Source organism: Pseudophryne corroboree, chromosome 1 (genome assembly GCF_028390025.1).
Source record: "Pseudophryne corroboree isolate aPseCor3 chromosome 1, aPseCor3.hap2, whole genome shotgun sequence".
NCBI classification, from domain to species: Eukaryota; Metazoa; Chordata; class Amphibia; order Anura; family Myobatrachidae; genus Pseudophryne; species Pseudophryne corroboree.
This window is the reverse complement of record NC_086444.1, coordinates 307,754,465-307,772,946: the sequence shown is the minus strand read 5'-3', so window position 1 is coordinate 307,772,946 and position 18,482 is coordinate 307,754,465. Positions and strand designations below refer to the sequence as shown.

The following is an 18,482-nucleotide window of genomic DNA, read 5'->3' as shown; positions in this document are numbered from 1 at the left end:
GAGACCTGAGATCACCGCTCTCAGAGACTTCATCTTGAATTTGAACACTCGTAAGTTCGGGTTCAATGACTTGAGGATCAAAATCGGTCTTACCGAACCGTCCGGTTTTGGTACTACAAACAAGTTGGAATAATACCCCTTGTTCTGCAGATGAGATAGAACTGGAACAATGACCTGAGTCTGCACCAGTTTCTGAATGGCGTCCTGTAAAGTTATACTTGCCTCCTGTGAAACTGGTAAGTCTGATTTGAAGAATCTGTGAGGTGTGAGCTCCTGGAACTCCAGTCTGCAGCCCTGGGGAAAAAGATTTATGAACCAGGGATCCTGGCACGAACTTGTCCAGATACGACTGAAGAATTTTAGCCGGGCTCCCACCTGCCAGTCTTCCAGGCATTGCAGTCCACCATCATGCTGAAGGCTTTGAGGAAGCAGAGCTTGAACTCTGTTCCTGAGAACCGGTAGTTGCTGGATTGCATGGTTTACCTTTAGTGCCTCTGGTGGCTGTAGAAGAACCTCTGGTTTTGCCCTTAAACTTGGCTGTCCAAAAGGACTGCAAATTGGAAGCTGAGTAGGCCTTCCTGGCTGGGAGAGCTGCGGAAGGAAGATATGTGGACTTATCCATAGTAGCTTTGGAGATCCATTTATCCAGTGCATCTCCAAATAAGGCCTCTCCTGTAAATTGTAGGCCTTCTACGCCTTTCCCGGAGTCCGCATCAGCAGTCCACTGGCGTAGCCATAAGCCCCAACATAAAGTTTGCAAATCCCCCCTAGGTAAATCTAACCCCTCAATTAGGTTACCTGTCCATTTAGCAATGGCTTTAGTGATCCACGCACATGCTATAGCGGGTCTCTGGGCCACCACAGCAGCTGTGTACAAGGATTTGAGTGTCGTCTCAATTCTACGATCAGCCGTGTCTTTCAGGAAGGCTGCACCAGGGACAGCAAATACTATTTTCCGTGACAGCCTGGATACTGATGCATCCACTATCGGTGGATTTTCCCATTTTTTCCTATCCTCAGTAGGAAAAGGAAAGGATGAGAGTAACCACTTAGGGATTTGAAATTTTCTATCAGGATTAACCCACGGTTCTTCAAACAGGGTATTCAGCTCCTCTGACACAGGAAAAGTGACTGAGGATTTCTTTTTTACATTAAAATAAGATTCCTAATACTCCTCTGTCACCTTATCAGAAATTTGCAGAACGTCTCTGATAGATTCTATAAGAGCCTCTATTCCCTGTGACAGAGCAGCATTTATCCCCTCTGAGTCCACCACACCCTCCTCCATGTCTGACCCTTCATCATCCGAGTCAGACTGCAGGGTATGGGCCAGAGTACATTTTTGTGGACAAATAGTAGGGGTTTGAGAGGCTGGTTTGGGGACTGAGTCATAAACTCATCCACAGACTGTCTTAAGTACTGCATCTCTTTCTCATTGCAGGACAATTTAGTAGAAATATTGGAAATCATTCCTTTAATGGAATCCAGCCATGCTGGTTCAGCCCCGCTAGCCTGGGAAGGTGTACTACACTGAGTACACAATAGTGAACCCCCTGGGGAAGAAGAACACTCTGCCGTACATGAAACACACTCTTTGCCTGACATATTGTAAATATGACAGCGCACACACACAGGAAAAGGTTAAAAGCACAATTAACCCACAAAGAGCCTTCCAGGGAGACACAGATATTTGGAGCCAGCACACGGTGTCCTTATCGCTAATGCCAAGCTTAGCCGGGTCGCAGACTAAGTACCCAGATTGGGGACTTAGTAGACTAATAATCGCTCCCACCCTGCTATTACCCCCTGGTACCTCCGAGGTAATCTGGAGTTACTCCGGAGGAGCTGCGCGTCCTTGTCAGTCAGTGTCTGTGTCCACTGCAGAGGGAAAATGGCGCTGGTGAACTGCTGGATCCGATCATAGTGAAGCCCCGTCCCCTCTATGGCGTGCGGTCTTCCCGCTTTTTTTATACTGGCTGAGGTCACTTTGTGCTTAAAATGGAGTCAGATCCGTTTTAAGTCTGTGTTTGCCAGTGTGGGTACTGTGCACAGTGTACTGAGACTCAGTTCGCCGCCTCAGAAGCTGTGCGTCTGCACTGTATACCGAGTCTGGAGACGCAGTCCTCCCCAGTTGGAAGCAGTGCGTCTCCGTACCCTCATGCCGCCATAATGACCGGTGACCCGCTAACCGGGACGCCGACTTAGTACTTACCACTCTTCTGGCTCTGTTAGGGGGGGTGGCAGCGTGCTGCAGGAATGTACGCTCGTCGTGGCGGGGCTTGTGTATAGTTCCCTCAAGGGGCTAGTGTCCTGTCAGAGGGGAACGGGACCATTAACTTTTCAAGAGGTTGGGATGTTCCACCACCCTAAGTCTCACGAAGCAGGCAGGCTGGTGCCAACTAGTCCTGCCTGAAAATAACAGATAACATAAATGCAGAAAACTCTTCAGGAGCTTCCATAAGCATGACCAGCTCCTCCGGGCACATTTTTTAAACCGAGTCTGGTAGGAGGGGCATAAAGGGAGGAGCCAGCGCACACTATCAAACTCTTAAAGTGCCCATGGCTCCTAGTGGACCCGTCTATACCCCATGGTACTAAATGGATTGCCAGTATCCTCTAGGATGTAAGAGAAAGCCCCTGTTCCTGCAATCCATAGCAAAAGTAGTGAAGTAGCAGTGTTAATTCCCAGTGCATGCAAGCCTTCTGCACATACGTGACCCTAAGGCTTTCAGTGCGGAAGCAGTGGAGGGATCCACCTAGATACTTCCCGGGCATCCTTCCTGGAATCAAAGTCATCTGAAGATGGCATTGGTCAAACCTGCGTTTCTGTGTCTGTGTTAATAATGAATGGGCCCATTACATAAATAATACTAGGCAGTTCCATCAGGCCTACATCAGATGAAGAAGCCCCCAACTGATCTCCATATATGGTCATTTCAGTTAGCTCTATATTTTTCCTTTTGGGAGTAACAACAGATCATCTTACACGTGTGTTTATAACTGCCTATTAGCCTATGAAGCTCATTTGAGCACTGTTCTCTTATATTGTATTTTTCTATATGTTCTTTGGAGGCTGATTCTCTCCTACACAACAGCTTCTGTTTGATCCAACTACCCCTGGCAATGCCTGATGAGATATACACCTTTTATATATCCCCTTATATCTCAACCACAACCTGGCAACCTCCGGGAATGACAAAATTACCTGCACACGTGCCCCAATTATCACCTGCCAGATGGCGCTCTCCTCACTTGAGTTCATTTGATCCAGAAGGGATGTGTATTTCTGCTGAAGTGAGATAAGCATATGTATAGCCTGCATAGAAGAGGAAGGTGTTAAAGGTCAGATAATGTGCAGTAAATGGCATGTATGTTACTACAAAAAGTAATACACATATTTCATTAGAAATGTAAACAATGTACATTGTCTAATGCATAATTTTCCAACTTCAATCCTCCACTATCCCCAACAGGTCATGCTTCTGGATTTTTCCTATCATGGCATAGGATCATCTATTTGCTGGGTTAGTAATGATCACGTTTCTGTGGGTAAATCCTGAAAACATGACTTGTGTATATTTAAGGATTGGAGATGAAAACCCCTGGCCGAATATAACTAACATACTTACTGAACATGTTGCTCGTAAAAAAGGAATATTTCACTGTAGCACTATGCAACATTTGCCAAAGGTAACTAAGGAAATATTCACAATGTTTATATACAGATAATGGGTTATTTATTTTCAAGGCAACACTGCTTAAGGTTTTATACAGTCTCCAACGCCAGATAAAGACACTCAGCCAATTTAACTGAAGGATATAAGAGAGTTTGCAGACATTAAGCTACTAAAATCCCAAACATTATTCAAGGTGTTTACCATATCTCACTCCTGTAACATGCAACGTATAATGGACATGGGTATATTCAACATATACATTTACATATAGGAGGCCAAAGTTAAAAATGATTGACAAAAGCTTTTATGGACAAGCAGCTATATATATATATATATATATATATATATATATATATACACACACACACACACACACACACACACACACACATATATACATACACATATACATACATACGTACATACATATACAGCCAATAAATTGTATTCAAATAAAAATAACATTACAAAAATGTTAGGGTAAAAACATGTACTTAGGGATAGGATATACTTCTGATGTAACATTTCCTTGAGGAAAGTGGAGGAGCCTTTCTGCACCAATGCTTCATATCCCCCATCTCCTGCCAATGGGGGGGAATGGAGCAGTGCAGAGAGCACAGCACAAAGAACACAAATACAACATATAAGGCGGCACTGCCAGTGTACAGCACACCGGGCTTTACACTGAATGCGAGTGCCACTTTACATTTTCAGCTCCAACCCACTGAGAAGCAGTGGCTGTCGCTCTGTAAATATAGCCTCTCCTGTCTCTTACTTACACATTATATTTTTAACAATTAAAATTGAGAGAAAAGTCCCCCTTACCTAGATACTGGTGCAGCCACAAAGTGATTCAGCTATGAGCTGCCAATGCCGACAGAGAGGGGCACTCTCATAGGGCTCAACAGAGGCATGAACAGGATCCCTCTCCCTACAATTGGACATTCTCAGCAGGATATGTGGAGGGGGTAGCATAGGCAAGACATGTTCATAGGTGGGCTTGCTTTTATGAAAATAGGAATTTAATACCTACTGGTAACTCCTTTTCTCGTAGTCCGTAGTAAAAACTGGGGAATACTAGATTACCATGGGGTATAGATCGGGTCCACTGGAGCCTGGCACTTTAAGAAACTAATAGTGTGTGCTGGCTCCTCCCCTCTATGCCCCTCCTAGCAGACCTAGTCCAGGAAACTGTGCTCGAGTAGACGGACATACTTTGAGAGAAGGATATAACACAAAAGCGGTGAGGTAACAAACCAACATACAAACAATAAGATAGCAGAGCTAACCAGAACAGAGGAAAGCAACGCCAACTATAGACGGATAGCAATGCTAATCAAACAAGGAACAGGGAAAACAATAGCAAACTCAACCATAACACTTACAACCAGGTAAGCAGAAACGAAGCACCGGGCGGGCGCCCAGTATCCACTACGGACTACGAGAAATGGAATTACCGGTAGGTATTAAATTCCTATTTTCTCTTACGTCCTAGTGGATACTGGGGATGCTAGATTACCATGAACACGCCCCAAAGCTCCCAGAACGGGTGGGAGAGTGCGGAGACCCCTACAAAACCGCCTGACCAAACTGAAGGTCATCTTTGGCCAAGGTGTCAAACCTGTAGAATTTAACAAAGGTGTTCACACCGGACCAAGTTGCTGCACGGCACAACTGTAATGCCAAGACGCCTCACGGGTAGTGACTCTTTCTAAGGTACGTATAAGATGCTGTTTAGAAAGATCACTCATTAAAAAAATAATAATAAGATTTTAAACCTACCGGTAAATCTTTTTCTCGTAGTCCGTAGAGGATGCTGGGGACTCCGTAAGGACTATGGGGATAGACGGGCACCGCAGGAGACATGGGCACTTTAAGAAAGACTTTGACTCTGGGTGTGCACTGGCTCCTCTCTCTATGCCCCTCCTCCAGACCTCAGTTAGAGAAACTGTGCCCAGAGGAGACGGACAGTACGAGGAAAGGATTTTAGTTAATCGAAGGACAAGATTCATACCAGCCACACCAATCACACCGTATAACTTGTGATATACTATCTAGTTAACAGTATGAAAAAACAACATATCATCGGTCCAAAACCGATGAAACTATAACATAACCCTTATGTAAGCAATAACTATATACAAGTCTTGCAGAAGTAGTCCGCACTTGGGATGGGCGCCCAGCATCCTCTACGGACTACGAGAAAAAGATTTACCGGTAGGTTTAAAATCTTATTTTCTCCAACGTCCTAGAGGATGCTGGGGACTCCGTAAGGACCATGGGGATTATACCAAAGCTCCCAAACGGGCGGGAGAGTGCGGATGACTCTGCAGCACCGATTGAGCAAACAGGAGGTCCTCCTCAGCCAGGGTATCAAACTTATAAAACTTTGCAAAGGTGTTTGACCCCGACCAAGTAGCAGCTCGGCACAGCTGTAGTGCCGAGACCCCTCGGGCAGCCGCCCAAGACGAGCCCACCTTCCTAGTGGAATGGGCTTTAACCGATTTCGGCAACGGCAATCCTGCCGTAGAATGCGCCTGCTGAATCGTGTTACAGATCCAGCGAGCAATAGTCTGCTTTGAAGCAGGGCCGCCAACCTTGTTGGCTGCATACAGGACAAACAGTGCTTCTGTTTTTCTGATCCTAGCCGTTCTGGCCACGTAAATTTTCAAAGCCCTGACCACATCCAGGGACTCTGAATCCTCCAAGTCACGTGTAGCCACAGGCACGACAATAGGTTGGTTTATATGAAAGGATGAGACCACCTTAGGTAGGAATTGAGGACGGGTCCGCAATTCCGCTCTATCCATATGGAAAACCAGATAGGGGCTTTTATGTGATAAAGCCGCCAATTTCGAAACTCGCCTAGCCGAAACCAAGGCTAACAACATGACCACCTTCCAAGTGAGATATTTCAACTCCACTGTTTTAAGTGGTTCAAACCAATGTGACTTAAGGAAACTTAACACCACGTTAAGGTCCCAAGGCGCCACCGGAGGTACAAAAGGAGGCTGAATATGCAGTACTCCCTTCACAAAAGTCTGTACTTCAGGTAAAGAGGCCAATTCCTTTTGAAAGAAAATGGATAAGGCCGAAATCTGAACTTTAATGGAGCCTAATTTTAGGCCCAAATTCACTCCAGTTTGTAGGAAGTGAAGAAAACGGCATAGATGGAATTCTTCCGTAGGAGCATTCCTGGCCTCACACCAAGAAACATATTTACGCCATATTCGGTGATAATGTTTAGATGTCACGTCCTTCCTAGCCTTAATCAGGGTAGGAATGACCTCAACCGGAATACCTTTTTCCGCTAGGATCCGCCGTTCAACCGCCATGCCGTCAAACGCAGCCGCGGTAAGTCTTGGAACAGACAGGGACCTTGTTGTAACAGGTCCTGCCTTAGAGGAAGAGGCCACGGATCTTCTGTGAGCATTTCCTGCAGATCCGGATACCAGGTCCTTCGTGGCCAATCCGGAACAATGAGTATTGTTCTCACTCCTCTTTTTCTTATTATCCTCAACACCTTGGGTATGAGAGGAAGAGGAGGAAACACATAGATCGACTGGAACACCCACGGTGTCACTAGGGCGTCCACAGCCACCGCCTGAGGGTCTCTTGACCTGGCGCAATACCTTTGTAGCTTTTTGTTGAGACGGGACGCCATCATGTCTATTTGGGGCAGTCCCCACCGACTTGCAATCTGCGCGAAGACTTCTTGATGAAGTCCCCACTCTCCCAGATGCAGGTCGTGCCTGCTGAGGAAGTCTGCTTCCCAGTTGTCCACTCCCGGAATGAACACTGCTGACAGAGCGCTTACATGATTCTCCGCCCAGCGAAGAATTCTGGTGGCTTCCGCCATTGCCACCCTGCTCCTTGTGCCGCCTTGGCGGTTTACATGAGCTACTGCGGTGACGTTGTCTGACTGGATCAGAACTGGTCGATCGCGAAGTAAGATCTCCGCTTGACGTAAAGCGTTGTATATGGCCCTTAGTTCCAGGATGTTGATGTGAAGACAAGTCTCTTGACTTGACCAAAGGCCTTGGAAATTTCTTCCCTGTGTGACTGCACCCCAACCTCGGAGGCTCGCGACCGTGGTCACCAGGATCCAGTCCTGAATGCCGAACCTGCGGCCCTCTAGAAGGTGAGCACTTTTCAGCCACCACAGGAGAAATACTCTGGCCCTGGGGGACAGGGTGATCCGCTGATGCATTTGCAGATGTGACCCGGACCATTTGTCCAATAGGTCCCATTGGAATGTCCTTGCATGGAATCTGCCATAGGGAATGGCTTCGTATGTCGCCACCATTTTTCCCAGGATTTGAGTGCAATGACGTATTGACACTTGTTTTGGCTTCAACAGGTTCATGACTAAAGTCATGAGTTCCTGCGCTTTTTCTGTTGGAAGAAAAATCCTTTTCTGGTCTATGTCCAGAATCATGCCCAAGAAGGGCAGACGAGTTGTAGGATTCAGCTGCGACTTTGGAATATTGATAATCCAGCCGTGTCGCTGTAACACAGTCAGTGAAAGTGATACGCTGTTCAGCAACTTCTCCCGTGATTTCGCTTTTATGAGGAGATCGTCCAAGTACGGGATCCTTTATGTCCAGAGATACCATAAAATCTCCCCCTTCCAGGCTGGCGATGACCGCTCTGAGCGATTCCATCTTGAACTTGAACCGTTTTAAGTAAAGGTTCAGGGATTTTAAAGTCAAAATGGGTCTGACCGAACCGTCCGGTTTCGGGACCACAAACAGAGTTGAGTAGTACCCCTTCCCTCTTTGAAGCAGGGGAACCTCTACCACCACTTGTTGAAGACACAATTTGCGAATCGCATGTAACACTATCTCCCTTTCCAGGGGGGAAGTCGGTAGGGCCGATTTGAAAAACCGGCGAGGAGGCACCTCTTCGAATTCCAGCTTGTAACCCTGGGAAACAATTTCTATTGCCCAGGGATCCACCTGTGAGTGAACCCAGATGTGGCTGAACAGTCGAAGACGTGCCCCCACTGGGGTGGACTCCCTCAGGGGAGCCCCAGCGTCATGCGGTGGATTATGCAGAGGCCGGGGAGGACTTCTGTTCCTGGGAACTAGCTGTGTTGTGCAGCTTTTTCCCTCTGCCCTTACCTCTGGCAAGAAAGGACGATCCACGTACTCTCTTGCTTTTATTGGAACGAAAGGACTGCATTTGATAATGAGGCGCTTTCTTAGATTGTGAGGGAATATATGGCAAAAAATTCGATTTACCTGCCGTAGCCGTGGAGACGAGGTCCGAGAGGCCCTCTCCAAACAATTCCTCACCCTTGTAAGGCAACAACTCCATATGTCTCTTGGAGTCGGCATCACCTGACCACTGTCGGGTCCATAAGACACGCCTAGCAGAAATAGACATAGCGCTTATCCTGGAACCCAGTAAACTAATGTCTCTTTGAGCATCCCTCATATATAAGACAGCATCTTTTATATGCTCTAGGGTCATTAAAATGGTATCCTTATCAAGGGTCTCAATATCCGCTGATAAGGAATCTGTCCATGCTGCTACAGCACTACAAACCCAGGCCGACGCAATAGCCGGTCTGAGCAACGTACCAGAATGTGTGTAAATGGACTTCAAGGTAACCTCCTGCTTGCGGTCAGCAGGATCCTTGAGGGTAGCCGTATCTTGGGATGGAAGCACTATCTTTTTTGATAAGCGCGTCAAAGCTTTGTCTACCCAAGGGGAGGATTCCCACCGGATTCTGTCCTACGACGGGAAAGGATACGCTATTAGAATCCTTTTGGGAATCTGCAGTTTTTTGTCTGGAGTTTCCCACGCTTTTTCGCATAATTCATTCAGCTCATGTGAGGATGGAAAGGTGACCTCAGGTTTCTTTCCCTTATACATGTGTACACTCGTGTCAGGGACAGGGGGTTCCTCAGTGATATGCAAAACATCTTTTATTGCGATAATCATATATCGAATACATTTAGCCACCTTTGGCTGTAATTTTGCATCATCGTAGTCGACACTGGAGTCTGAATCCGTGTCGGTATCTGTGTCAACTATTTGAGATAGTGGGCGCTTCTGAGACCCCGAGGGTCCAGGCGACATTGGGACAGGCATGGGTTGACTCCCTGACTGTATCCCAGCTTCAGCTTTGTCTAATCTTTTGTGCAATAAATTAACATTAGCACTTAAAACATTCCACATATCCATCCAGTCAGGTGTCGGCACTGCCGACGGAGACCTAACATTCATACACTCCCCCTCCTCCTTAGGTGAGCCTTCAATCTCAGACATGTCGACACGCGTACACCCACACACAGGGAAGCTCTTTTCTGAAGACAGGTTCCCCACCAGGCCCTTTGGAGAGACAGAGAGAGAGTATGCCAGCACACACCCCAGCGCTATATGACCCAGGAAAAAAACCAGTATGTTTACCCAGTAGCGCTTTTGTTATGTATCTGCGCCAATTATGTGCCCCCCCTCTACTTTAAAAACCCTTCTTTCACCGTGTGTTAAGCAGGGGAGAGTCCGGGGAGCTTCCTCTCAGCGGTGCTGTGGAGAAAAAATAAGAATTTACTTACCGATAATTCTATTTCTCGTAGTCCGTAGTGGATGCTGGGGACTCCGTCAGGACCATGGGGATTAGCGGCTCCGCAGGAGACAGGGCACAAAAGTAAAAGCTTTAGGATCAGGTGGTGTGCACTGGCTCCTCCCCCCATGACCCTCCTCCAAGCCTCAGTTAGGATACTGTGCCCGGACGAGCGTACACAATAAGGAAGGATTTTGAATCCCGGGTAAGACTCATACCAGCCACACCAATCACACTGTACAACCTGTGATCTGAACCCAGTTAACAGCATGATAACAGCGGAGCATCTGAAAAGATGGCTCACAACAATAATAACCCGATTTTTGTAACAATAACTATGTACAAGTATTGCAGACAATCCGCATTTGGGATGGGCGCCCAGCATCCACTACGGACTACGAGAAATAGAATTATCGGTAAGTAAATTCTTATTTTCTCTGACGTCCTAAGTGGATGCTGGGGACTCCGTCAGGACCATGGGGATTATACCAAAGCTCCCAAACGGGCGGGAGAGTGCGGATGACTCTGCAGCACCGAATGAGAGAACTCCAGGTCCTCCTCAGTCAGGGTGTGCCCCTGACCAAGTATCAGCTCGGCAAAGTTGTAAAGCCGAGACCCCTCGGGCAGCCGCCCAAGATGAGCCCACCTTCCTTGTGGAATGGGCATTTACATATTTTGGCTGTGGCAGGCCTGCCACAGAATGTGCAAGCTGAATTGTACTACACATCCAACTAGCATTCGTCTGCTTAGAAGCAAGAGCACCCAGTTTGTTGGGTGCATACAGGATAACAGCAAGTCAGTTTTCCTGACTCAAGCCGTCCTGGAAACTATATTTTCAGGGCCCTGACAACATCTAGCAACTTGGAGTCCTCCAAGTCCCTAGTAGCCGCAGGTACCACAATAAGCTGGTTCGGGTGAAACACTGACACCACCTTAGGGAGAAACTGGGGATGAGTCCGCAGCTCTGCCCTGTCCGAATGGACAATCAGATATGGGCTTTTTTGAGACAAACGCCGCCAATTCTGACACTCGCCTGGCCGAGGCCAGGGCCAACAGCATGGTCACTTTCCCTGTGAGATATTTCAAATCCACAGATTTGAGCGGTTTAAACCAATGTGATTTTAGGAATCCCAGAACTACGTTGAGATCCCACAGTGCCACTGGAGGCACAAAAGGGGGTTGTATATGCAGTACTCCCTTGACAAACTTCTGGACTTCAGGAACTGAAGCCACTTCTTTCTGGAAGAAAATCGACAGGGCCGAAATTTGAACCTTAATGGACCCCAATTTGAGGCCCATAGACACTCCTGTTTGCAGGAAATGCAGGAAACGACCGAGTTGAAATTTCTTCATGGGGCCTTCCTGGCCTCACACCACGCAACATATTTTCGCCACATGTGGTGATAATGTTGTGCGGTCACCTCCTTCCTGGCTTTGACCAGGGTAGGAATGACCTCTTCCGGAATGCCTTTTTCCCTTAGGATCCGGCGTTCAACCGCCATGCCGTCAAACGCAGCCGCGGTAAGTCTTGGAACAGACATGGTACTTGCTGAAACAAGTCCCTTCTTAGCGGCAGAGGCCATGAGTCCTCTGTGAGCATCTCTTGAAGTTCCGGGTACCAAGTCCTTCTTGGCCAATCCGGAGCCACGAGTATAGTTCTTACTCCTCTACGTCTTATAATTCTCAATACCTTGGGTATGAGAAGCAGAGGAGGGAAGACATACACCGACTGGTACACCCACGGTGTTACCAGAACGACCACAGCTATTGCCTGAGGGTCTTTTGACCTGGCGCAATACTTGTCCAGTTTTTTGTTCAGGCGGGACGCCATCATGTCCACCTTTGGTTTCCAACGGTTCACAATCATGTGGAAGACTTCCCGATGAAGTCCCCACTCTCCCGGGTGGAGGTTGTGCCTGCTGAGGAAGTCTGCTTCCCAGTTGTCCACTCCCGGAATGAACACTGCTGACAGTGCTATCACATGATTTTCCGCCCAGCGAAAAATCCTTGCAGTTTCTGCCATTGCCCTCCTGCTTCTTGTGCCGCCCTGTCTGTTTACGTGGGCGACTGCCGTGATGTTGTCCCACTGGATCAATACCGGCTGACCTTGAAGCAGAGGTCTTGCTAAGCTTAGAGCATTGTAAATTGCCCTTAGCTCCAGTATATTTATGTGGAGAAAAATCTCCAGACTTGATCACACTCCCTGGAAATTTTTTCCCTGTGTGACTGCTCCCCAGCCTCTCAGGCTGGCCTTCGTGGTCACCAGCATCCAATCCTGAATGCCGAATCTGCGGCCCTCTAGAAGATGAGCACTCTGTAACCACCACAGGAGAGACACCCTTGTCCTTGGAGATAGGGTTATCCGCTGATGCATCTGAAAATGCGATCCGGACCATTTGTCCAGCAGATCCCACTGAAAAGTTCTTGCGTGGAATCTGCCGAATGGAATCGCTTCGTAATAAGCCACCATTTTTCCCAGGACTCTTGTGCAATGATGCACTGACACTTTTCCTGGTTTTAGGAGGTTCCTGACTAGCTCGGATAACTCCCTGGCTTTCTCCTCCGGGAGAAGCACCTTTTTCTGGACTGTGTCCAGAACCATCCCTAGGAACAACAGACGTGTCGTCGGAAACGGCTGCGATTTTGGATATTTAGAATCCACCCGTGCTGTCGTAGAACTACTTGAGATAGTGCTACTCCGACTTCCAACTGTTCTCTGGACCTTGCCCTTATCAGGAGATCGTCCAAGTAAGGGATAATTAAGACGCCTTTTCTTTGAAGAAGAATCATCATTTCGGCCATTACTTTGGTAAAGACCCGGGGTGCCGTGGACAATCCAAACGGCAGCGTCTGAAACTGATAGTGACAGTTCCGTACCACGAACCTGAGGTACCCTTGGTGAGAAGGGAAATTTGGGACATGGAGGTAAGCATCCTTGATGTCCAGGGACACCATATAGTCCCCTTCTTCCTGGTTCGCTATCACTGCTCTGAGTGACTCCATCTTGATTTGAACCTTTGTATGTAAGTGTTCAAAGATTTCCCATTTAGAATAGGTCTCACCGAGCCATCTGGCTTCAGTACCACAATATAGTGTGGAATAATACCCCTTTCCTTGTTGTAGGAGGGGTACTTTGATTATCACCTGCTGGGAATACAGCTTGTGAATTGTTTCCAATACTGCCTCCCTGTCGGAGGAAGACGTTGGTAAAGCAGACATCAGGAGCCTGCGAGGGGGAGACGTCTCGAATCTCCAGTCTGTACCCCTGGGATATTACTTGTAGGATCCAGGGGTCCACTTGCGAGTGAGCCTACTACGCGCTGAAACTCTTGAGATGACCCCCCACCGCACTTGAGTCCGCTTGTACGGCCCCAGCGTCATGCTGAGGACTTGGCAGAAGCTGTGGAGGGCTTCTGTTCCTGGGAATGGGCTGCCTGCTGCAGTCTTCTTCCCTTTCCTCTATCCCTGGGCAGATATGACTGGCCTTTTGCCCGCTTGCCCTTATGGGGACGAAAGGACTGAGGCTGAAAAGACGGTGTCTTTTTCTGCTGAGATGTGATTTGGGGTAAAAAAGGTGAATTTTCCAGCTGTTGCCGAGGCCACCAGGTCCGATGGACCGACCCCAAATAACTCCTCCCCTTTATACGGCAATACTTCCATGTGCCGTTTGGAATCTGCATCACCTGACCACTGTCGTGTCCATAAACATCTTCTGGCAGATATGGACATCGCACTTACTCTTGATGCCAGAGTGCAAATATCCCTCTGTGCATCTCGCATATATAGAAATGCATCCTTTAAATGCTCTATAGTCAATAAAATACTGTCCCTGTCAAGGGTATCAATATTTTCAGTCAGGGAATCCGACCAAGCCACCCCAGCGCTGCACATCCAGGCTGAGGCGATCGCTGGTCGCAGTATAACACCAGTATGTGTGTATATACCTTTTTAGGATATTTTCCAGCCTCTCAGCTGGCTCCTTGAGGGCGGCCCTATCTGGAGACGGTACCGCCACTTGTTTTGATAAGCGTGTGAGCGCCTTATCCACCCTAAAGGGTGTTTCCCAACGCGCCCTAACTTCTGTCGGGAAAGGGTATACCGCCAATAATTTTCTATCGGGGGAAACCCACGCATCATCACACACTTCATTTAATTTATCTGATTCAGGAAAAACTACAGGTAGTTTTTTCACACCCCACATAATACCCTTCTTGTGGTACTTGTAGTATCAGAAATGTAACACCTCCTTCATTGCCCTTAACATGTAACGTGTGGCCCTAAAGGAAAATACGTTTGTTTCTTCACCGTCGACACTGGAGTCAGTGTCAGTGTCTGTGTCGACCGACTGAGGTAAATGAGCGTTTTACAGCCCCTGACGGTGTTTGAGACGCCTGGACAGGTACTAATTTGTTTGCCGGCCGTCTCATGTCGTCAACCGACCTTGCAGCGTGTTGACATTATCACGTAATTCCTTAAATAAGCCATCCATTCCGGTGTCGACTCCCTAGAGAGTGACATCACCATTTCAGGCAATTGCTCCGCCTCCTCACCAACATCGTCCTCATACATGTCGACACACACGTACCGACACACAGCACACACACAGGGAATGCTCTGATAGAGGACAGGACCCCACTAGCCCTTTGGGGAGACAGAGGGAGAGTTTGCCAGCACACACCAAAAACGCTATAATTATACAGGGACAACCTTTATATAAGTGTTTTTCCCTTATAGCATTTTAATATATATATACATATCGCCAAATAAGTGCCCCCCCTCTCTGTTTTAACCCTGTTTCTGTAGTGCAGTGCAGGGGAGAGCCTGGGAGCCTTCCCACCAGCATTTCTGTGAGGGAAAATGGCGCTGTGTGCTGAGGAGAATAGGCCCCGCACCCTTTTCGGCGGGCTTCTTCTCCCGTTTTTCTGAGACCTGGCAGGGGTTAAATACATCCATATAGCCCCCAGGGGCTATATGTGATGTATTTTTAGCTAGAATAAGGTACTATCATTGCTGCCCAGGGCGCCCCCCCCCCCCAGCGCCCTGCACCCTCAGTGACCGCTGCTATGAAGTGTGCTGACAACAATGGCGCACAGCTGCAGTGCTGTGCGCTACCTTATGAAGACTGAAGAGTCTTCTGCCGCCGTTTCTGGACCTTCACTTTTCGGCATCTGCAAGGGGGGTCGGCGGCGCGGCTCCGGGACGAACCCCAGGGTGAGACCTGTGTTCCGACTCCCTCTGGAGCTAATGGTGTCCAGTAGCCTAAGAAGCCAATCCATCCTGCACGCAGGTGAGTTCACTTCTCTCCCCTAAGTCCCTCGTAGCAGTGAGCCTGTTGCCAGCAGGACTCACTGAAAATAAAAAACCTAACAAACTTTTACTCTAAGCAGCTCTTTAGGAGAGCCACCTAGATTGCACCCTTCTCGGCCGGGCACAAAAATCTAACTGAGGCTTGGAGGAGGGTCATGGGGGGAGGAGCCAGTGCACACCACCTGATCCTAAAGCTTTTACTTTTGTGCCCTGTCTCCTGCGGAGCCGCTAATCCCCATGGTCCTGACGGAGTCCCCAGCATCCACTTAGGACGTCAGAGAAATGGCGCTGGTGAGTGCTGAGGGAGAAGCCCCGCCCCCTCGGCGGTGGGCTTCTGTCCCGCTCAAATTTCTCAATAACATGGCTGGGGCTCTTTATATACATGTACAGTGCCCAGCTGTACATGTATATATCTATATATGCCACAGGAGAGGTTTATATTGCTGCCCAGGGTGCTCCCCCCCCGCGCCCTGCACCCTTACAGTGACCGAGGTGTGTGAGGTGAATTGGAGCAATGGCGCACAGCTGCAGTGCTGTGCGTTACCTCTATGAAGATCAAGGTGTCTTCTGCCGCCTCTGAAGTTCTTTTCCTCAATACTCACCCGGCTTCAATCTTCCGGCTCTGCGAGGAGGACGGCGGCGCGGCTCTGGGACGGACGGCTAGGGTGAGACCTGCGTACCGATCCCTCTGGAGCTAATGGTGTCCAGTAGCCTAAGAAACAGAGCCCTGAAACTCAGAGAAGTGGGTCTGTTTCTCTCTCCTCAGTCCCTCGATGCAGGGAGTCTGTTGCCAGCAGGATCCCTGAACATAAAAAACCCTAACTAAAATGCTTTCTTTACAGGAAACTCAGGAGAGCTCCTGAAATGCACCCAGTCTCCACTGGGCACAGTATCAAACTAAGGTCTGGAGGAGGGGCATAGAGGGAGGAACCAGTGCACACTCAGAGCCAAAGTCTTTCTTAAAGTGCCCATGTCTCCTGCGGAGCCCGTCTATCCCCATGGTCCTTACGGAGTCCCCAGCATCCTCTAGGACGTTAGAGAAAGTAAGATTATAAAAATAAAATAAAAAAAGCTTATGGCTGCTAAAACCAGCAGCCCTTAGACCAGGCCTGGCCAACCTGTGGCTCTCCAGCTGCTGTAAAACTACACATCCCAGCATGCCCTGCTGCAGCTTTTGCATTCCCTAATAGCAAAACTGTGGCAGGGCATGCTGGGATGCGTAGTTTTACAACAGCTGGAGAGCACAGGTTGGCCAGGCCTGCCTTAGACCATGGTTCGGCTCCAGGCGCACCAAACAATAAACTGATTTGCATGAGCCAGGAGGCGGGGATATATAGACGGAACCGCTGCATGCTGGGAGGCCAGAAAGCTTTGACCGATTGTTGCAAGATCCGCTGTCGTTCAACCATATCCCAATGTATCCTGTGGATACCCTGTGGGCCCTGCAGGAGAAATCCGTGCTTTTGGAGACAGGGTTATATGCTGATGCATGTGCAGGTGAAATCCCGACCATTTGTCCAACAAATCCAGTTGAAACGATCGCGCATGGAACCTGTTGTACTGTATCGCCTCGTAGGAGGCCACCATCTTGCCCAGAAAGCGGATACAAAGGTGAATCGAGACCACACGAGGTTTCGGCACCATGCGGACCATAGATTGAATAGTCAAGGCCTTGTCCCTGGGAAGGTAAACCTTCTGAGACACTGTATACAGGATCATCCCCAGGAACCGAATTCTCTGAGACGGTTCCAAGTGAGATTTCTGGAAATTGAGTATCCATCTGTGCTCCGTAAGCAAACGAGTAGTTAAGTCGATACTGTGCAAAAGCTGTTCCCTGGACACCGCCTGTATCAGGAGATCGTCCAGTTACGGAATTATTTGGACACCCCTCATGCGCAGTTGTAGCATAATTTCTGCATAACCTTTGTGAATACCTTTGGGGCTGTGGAGAGACCGAAGGGTAAGGCCTGAAACTGGTAATGCTGGTCTAGAATCTCGAACTTGAGGAATGCTTGATGAGGGGTGCCAAATTGGGATATGCAGGTATGCGTCCTTGATATCCAGGGACACCAGAAACTCCGCCCCCCCCTCCAGATTCACTATCAGTGCTCTTAGAGATTCCATCTTAAATCTGAAAACCCGAAGATACGAGTTCAGGGATTTGAGATTCAAGAACGGTCTTACCGAGCCGTCCGGCTTCGCAACCACAAAGACACTCGAGTGAAACCCCTTTGTGTGCAGCCGAAAAGGCACAGGAACAGTAATTCCTGTAGAAAGCAACTTTTGCACTGCCTGCTGCAGGGAAACCCTGGCTTCCTGTGAAGCTGGTAAGCCTGACCTGAAGAATCAGAGAGAATGGATTCCCTGGAATTCCAGACGGTATCCTTGGGTTATGAAGTCCCTCACCCAAGGACCCCGGCAGGACTCTGCCCATATATGGGCGAAGTGTTGAAGGCGAGCACCTACCTGACAGTCGCCTTGCTGCTGGGGCCAACCGTCTTGCGGAGGGCTTTGTGGAAGAGGATCCTGAGGCCTGGTCTGCAGGTCTAGCAGCAGCTGGTTTACGGGACTTACTGCAAGATCATCTAGCAGCATTGGAGGCACCTCTGGCCCTGCCTCTGAATCTGGCCACTCGAAAGGACTGCAGGGATGGTCCAGGAGAGGGACGCCTGGCAGGTGACGGAGCAGACGGCAGATATGTAGATTTACCTGCAGTTGCCTGAGATATCCCCAAACAAGGAATCATCTGTAAAAGGATGGTTTTCAACTCCTTTTTTTAAATCAGCATCCGCTGACCATTGATGCAGCCACAGAGCTCTACGAGCCAATACTGCCATAGCCGTGGTACGGCCATTAATGATACTAAGTTCCTTAACGGCCTCACTCAAAGTTTGCAGCATCCTGGATGTGTTGTAGTAATGTAACTA

General features: G+C 48.5%; 1 protein-coding gene across 1 annotated transcript in view; it reads right to left on the bottom strand.

The window, feature by feature from the left end:
* DIABLO (diablo IAP-binding mitochondrial protein) overlaps positions 1-18,482 on the bottom strand; it is a 54,425-nt gene that overhangs the window by 22,059 nt on the left and 13,884 nt on the right. The window contains exon 5 of the mRNA XM_063964465.1: positions 3,206-3,316. Within this exon, the coding sequence (XP_063820535.1) occupies positions 3,206-3,316 (111 nt within the window). The remainder of the gene's footprint in view (positions 1-3,205; positions 3,317-18,482) is intronic.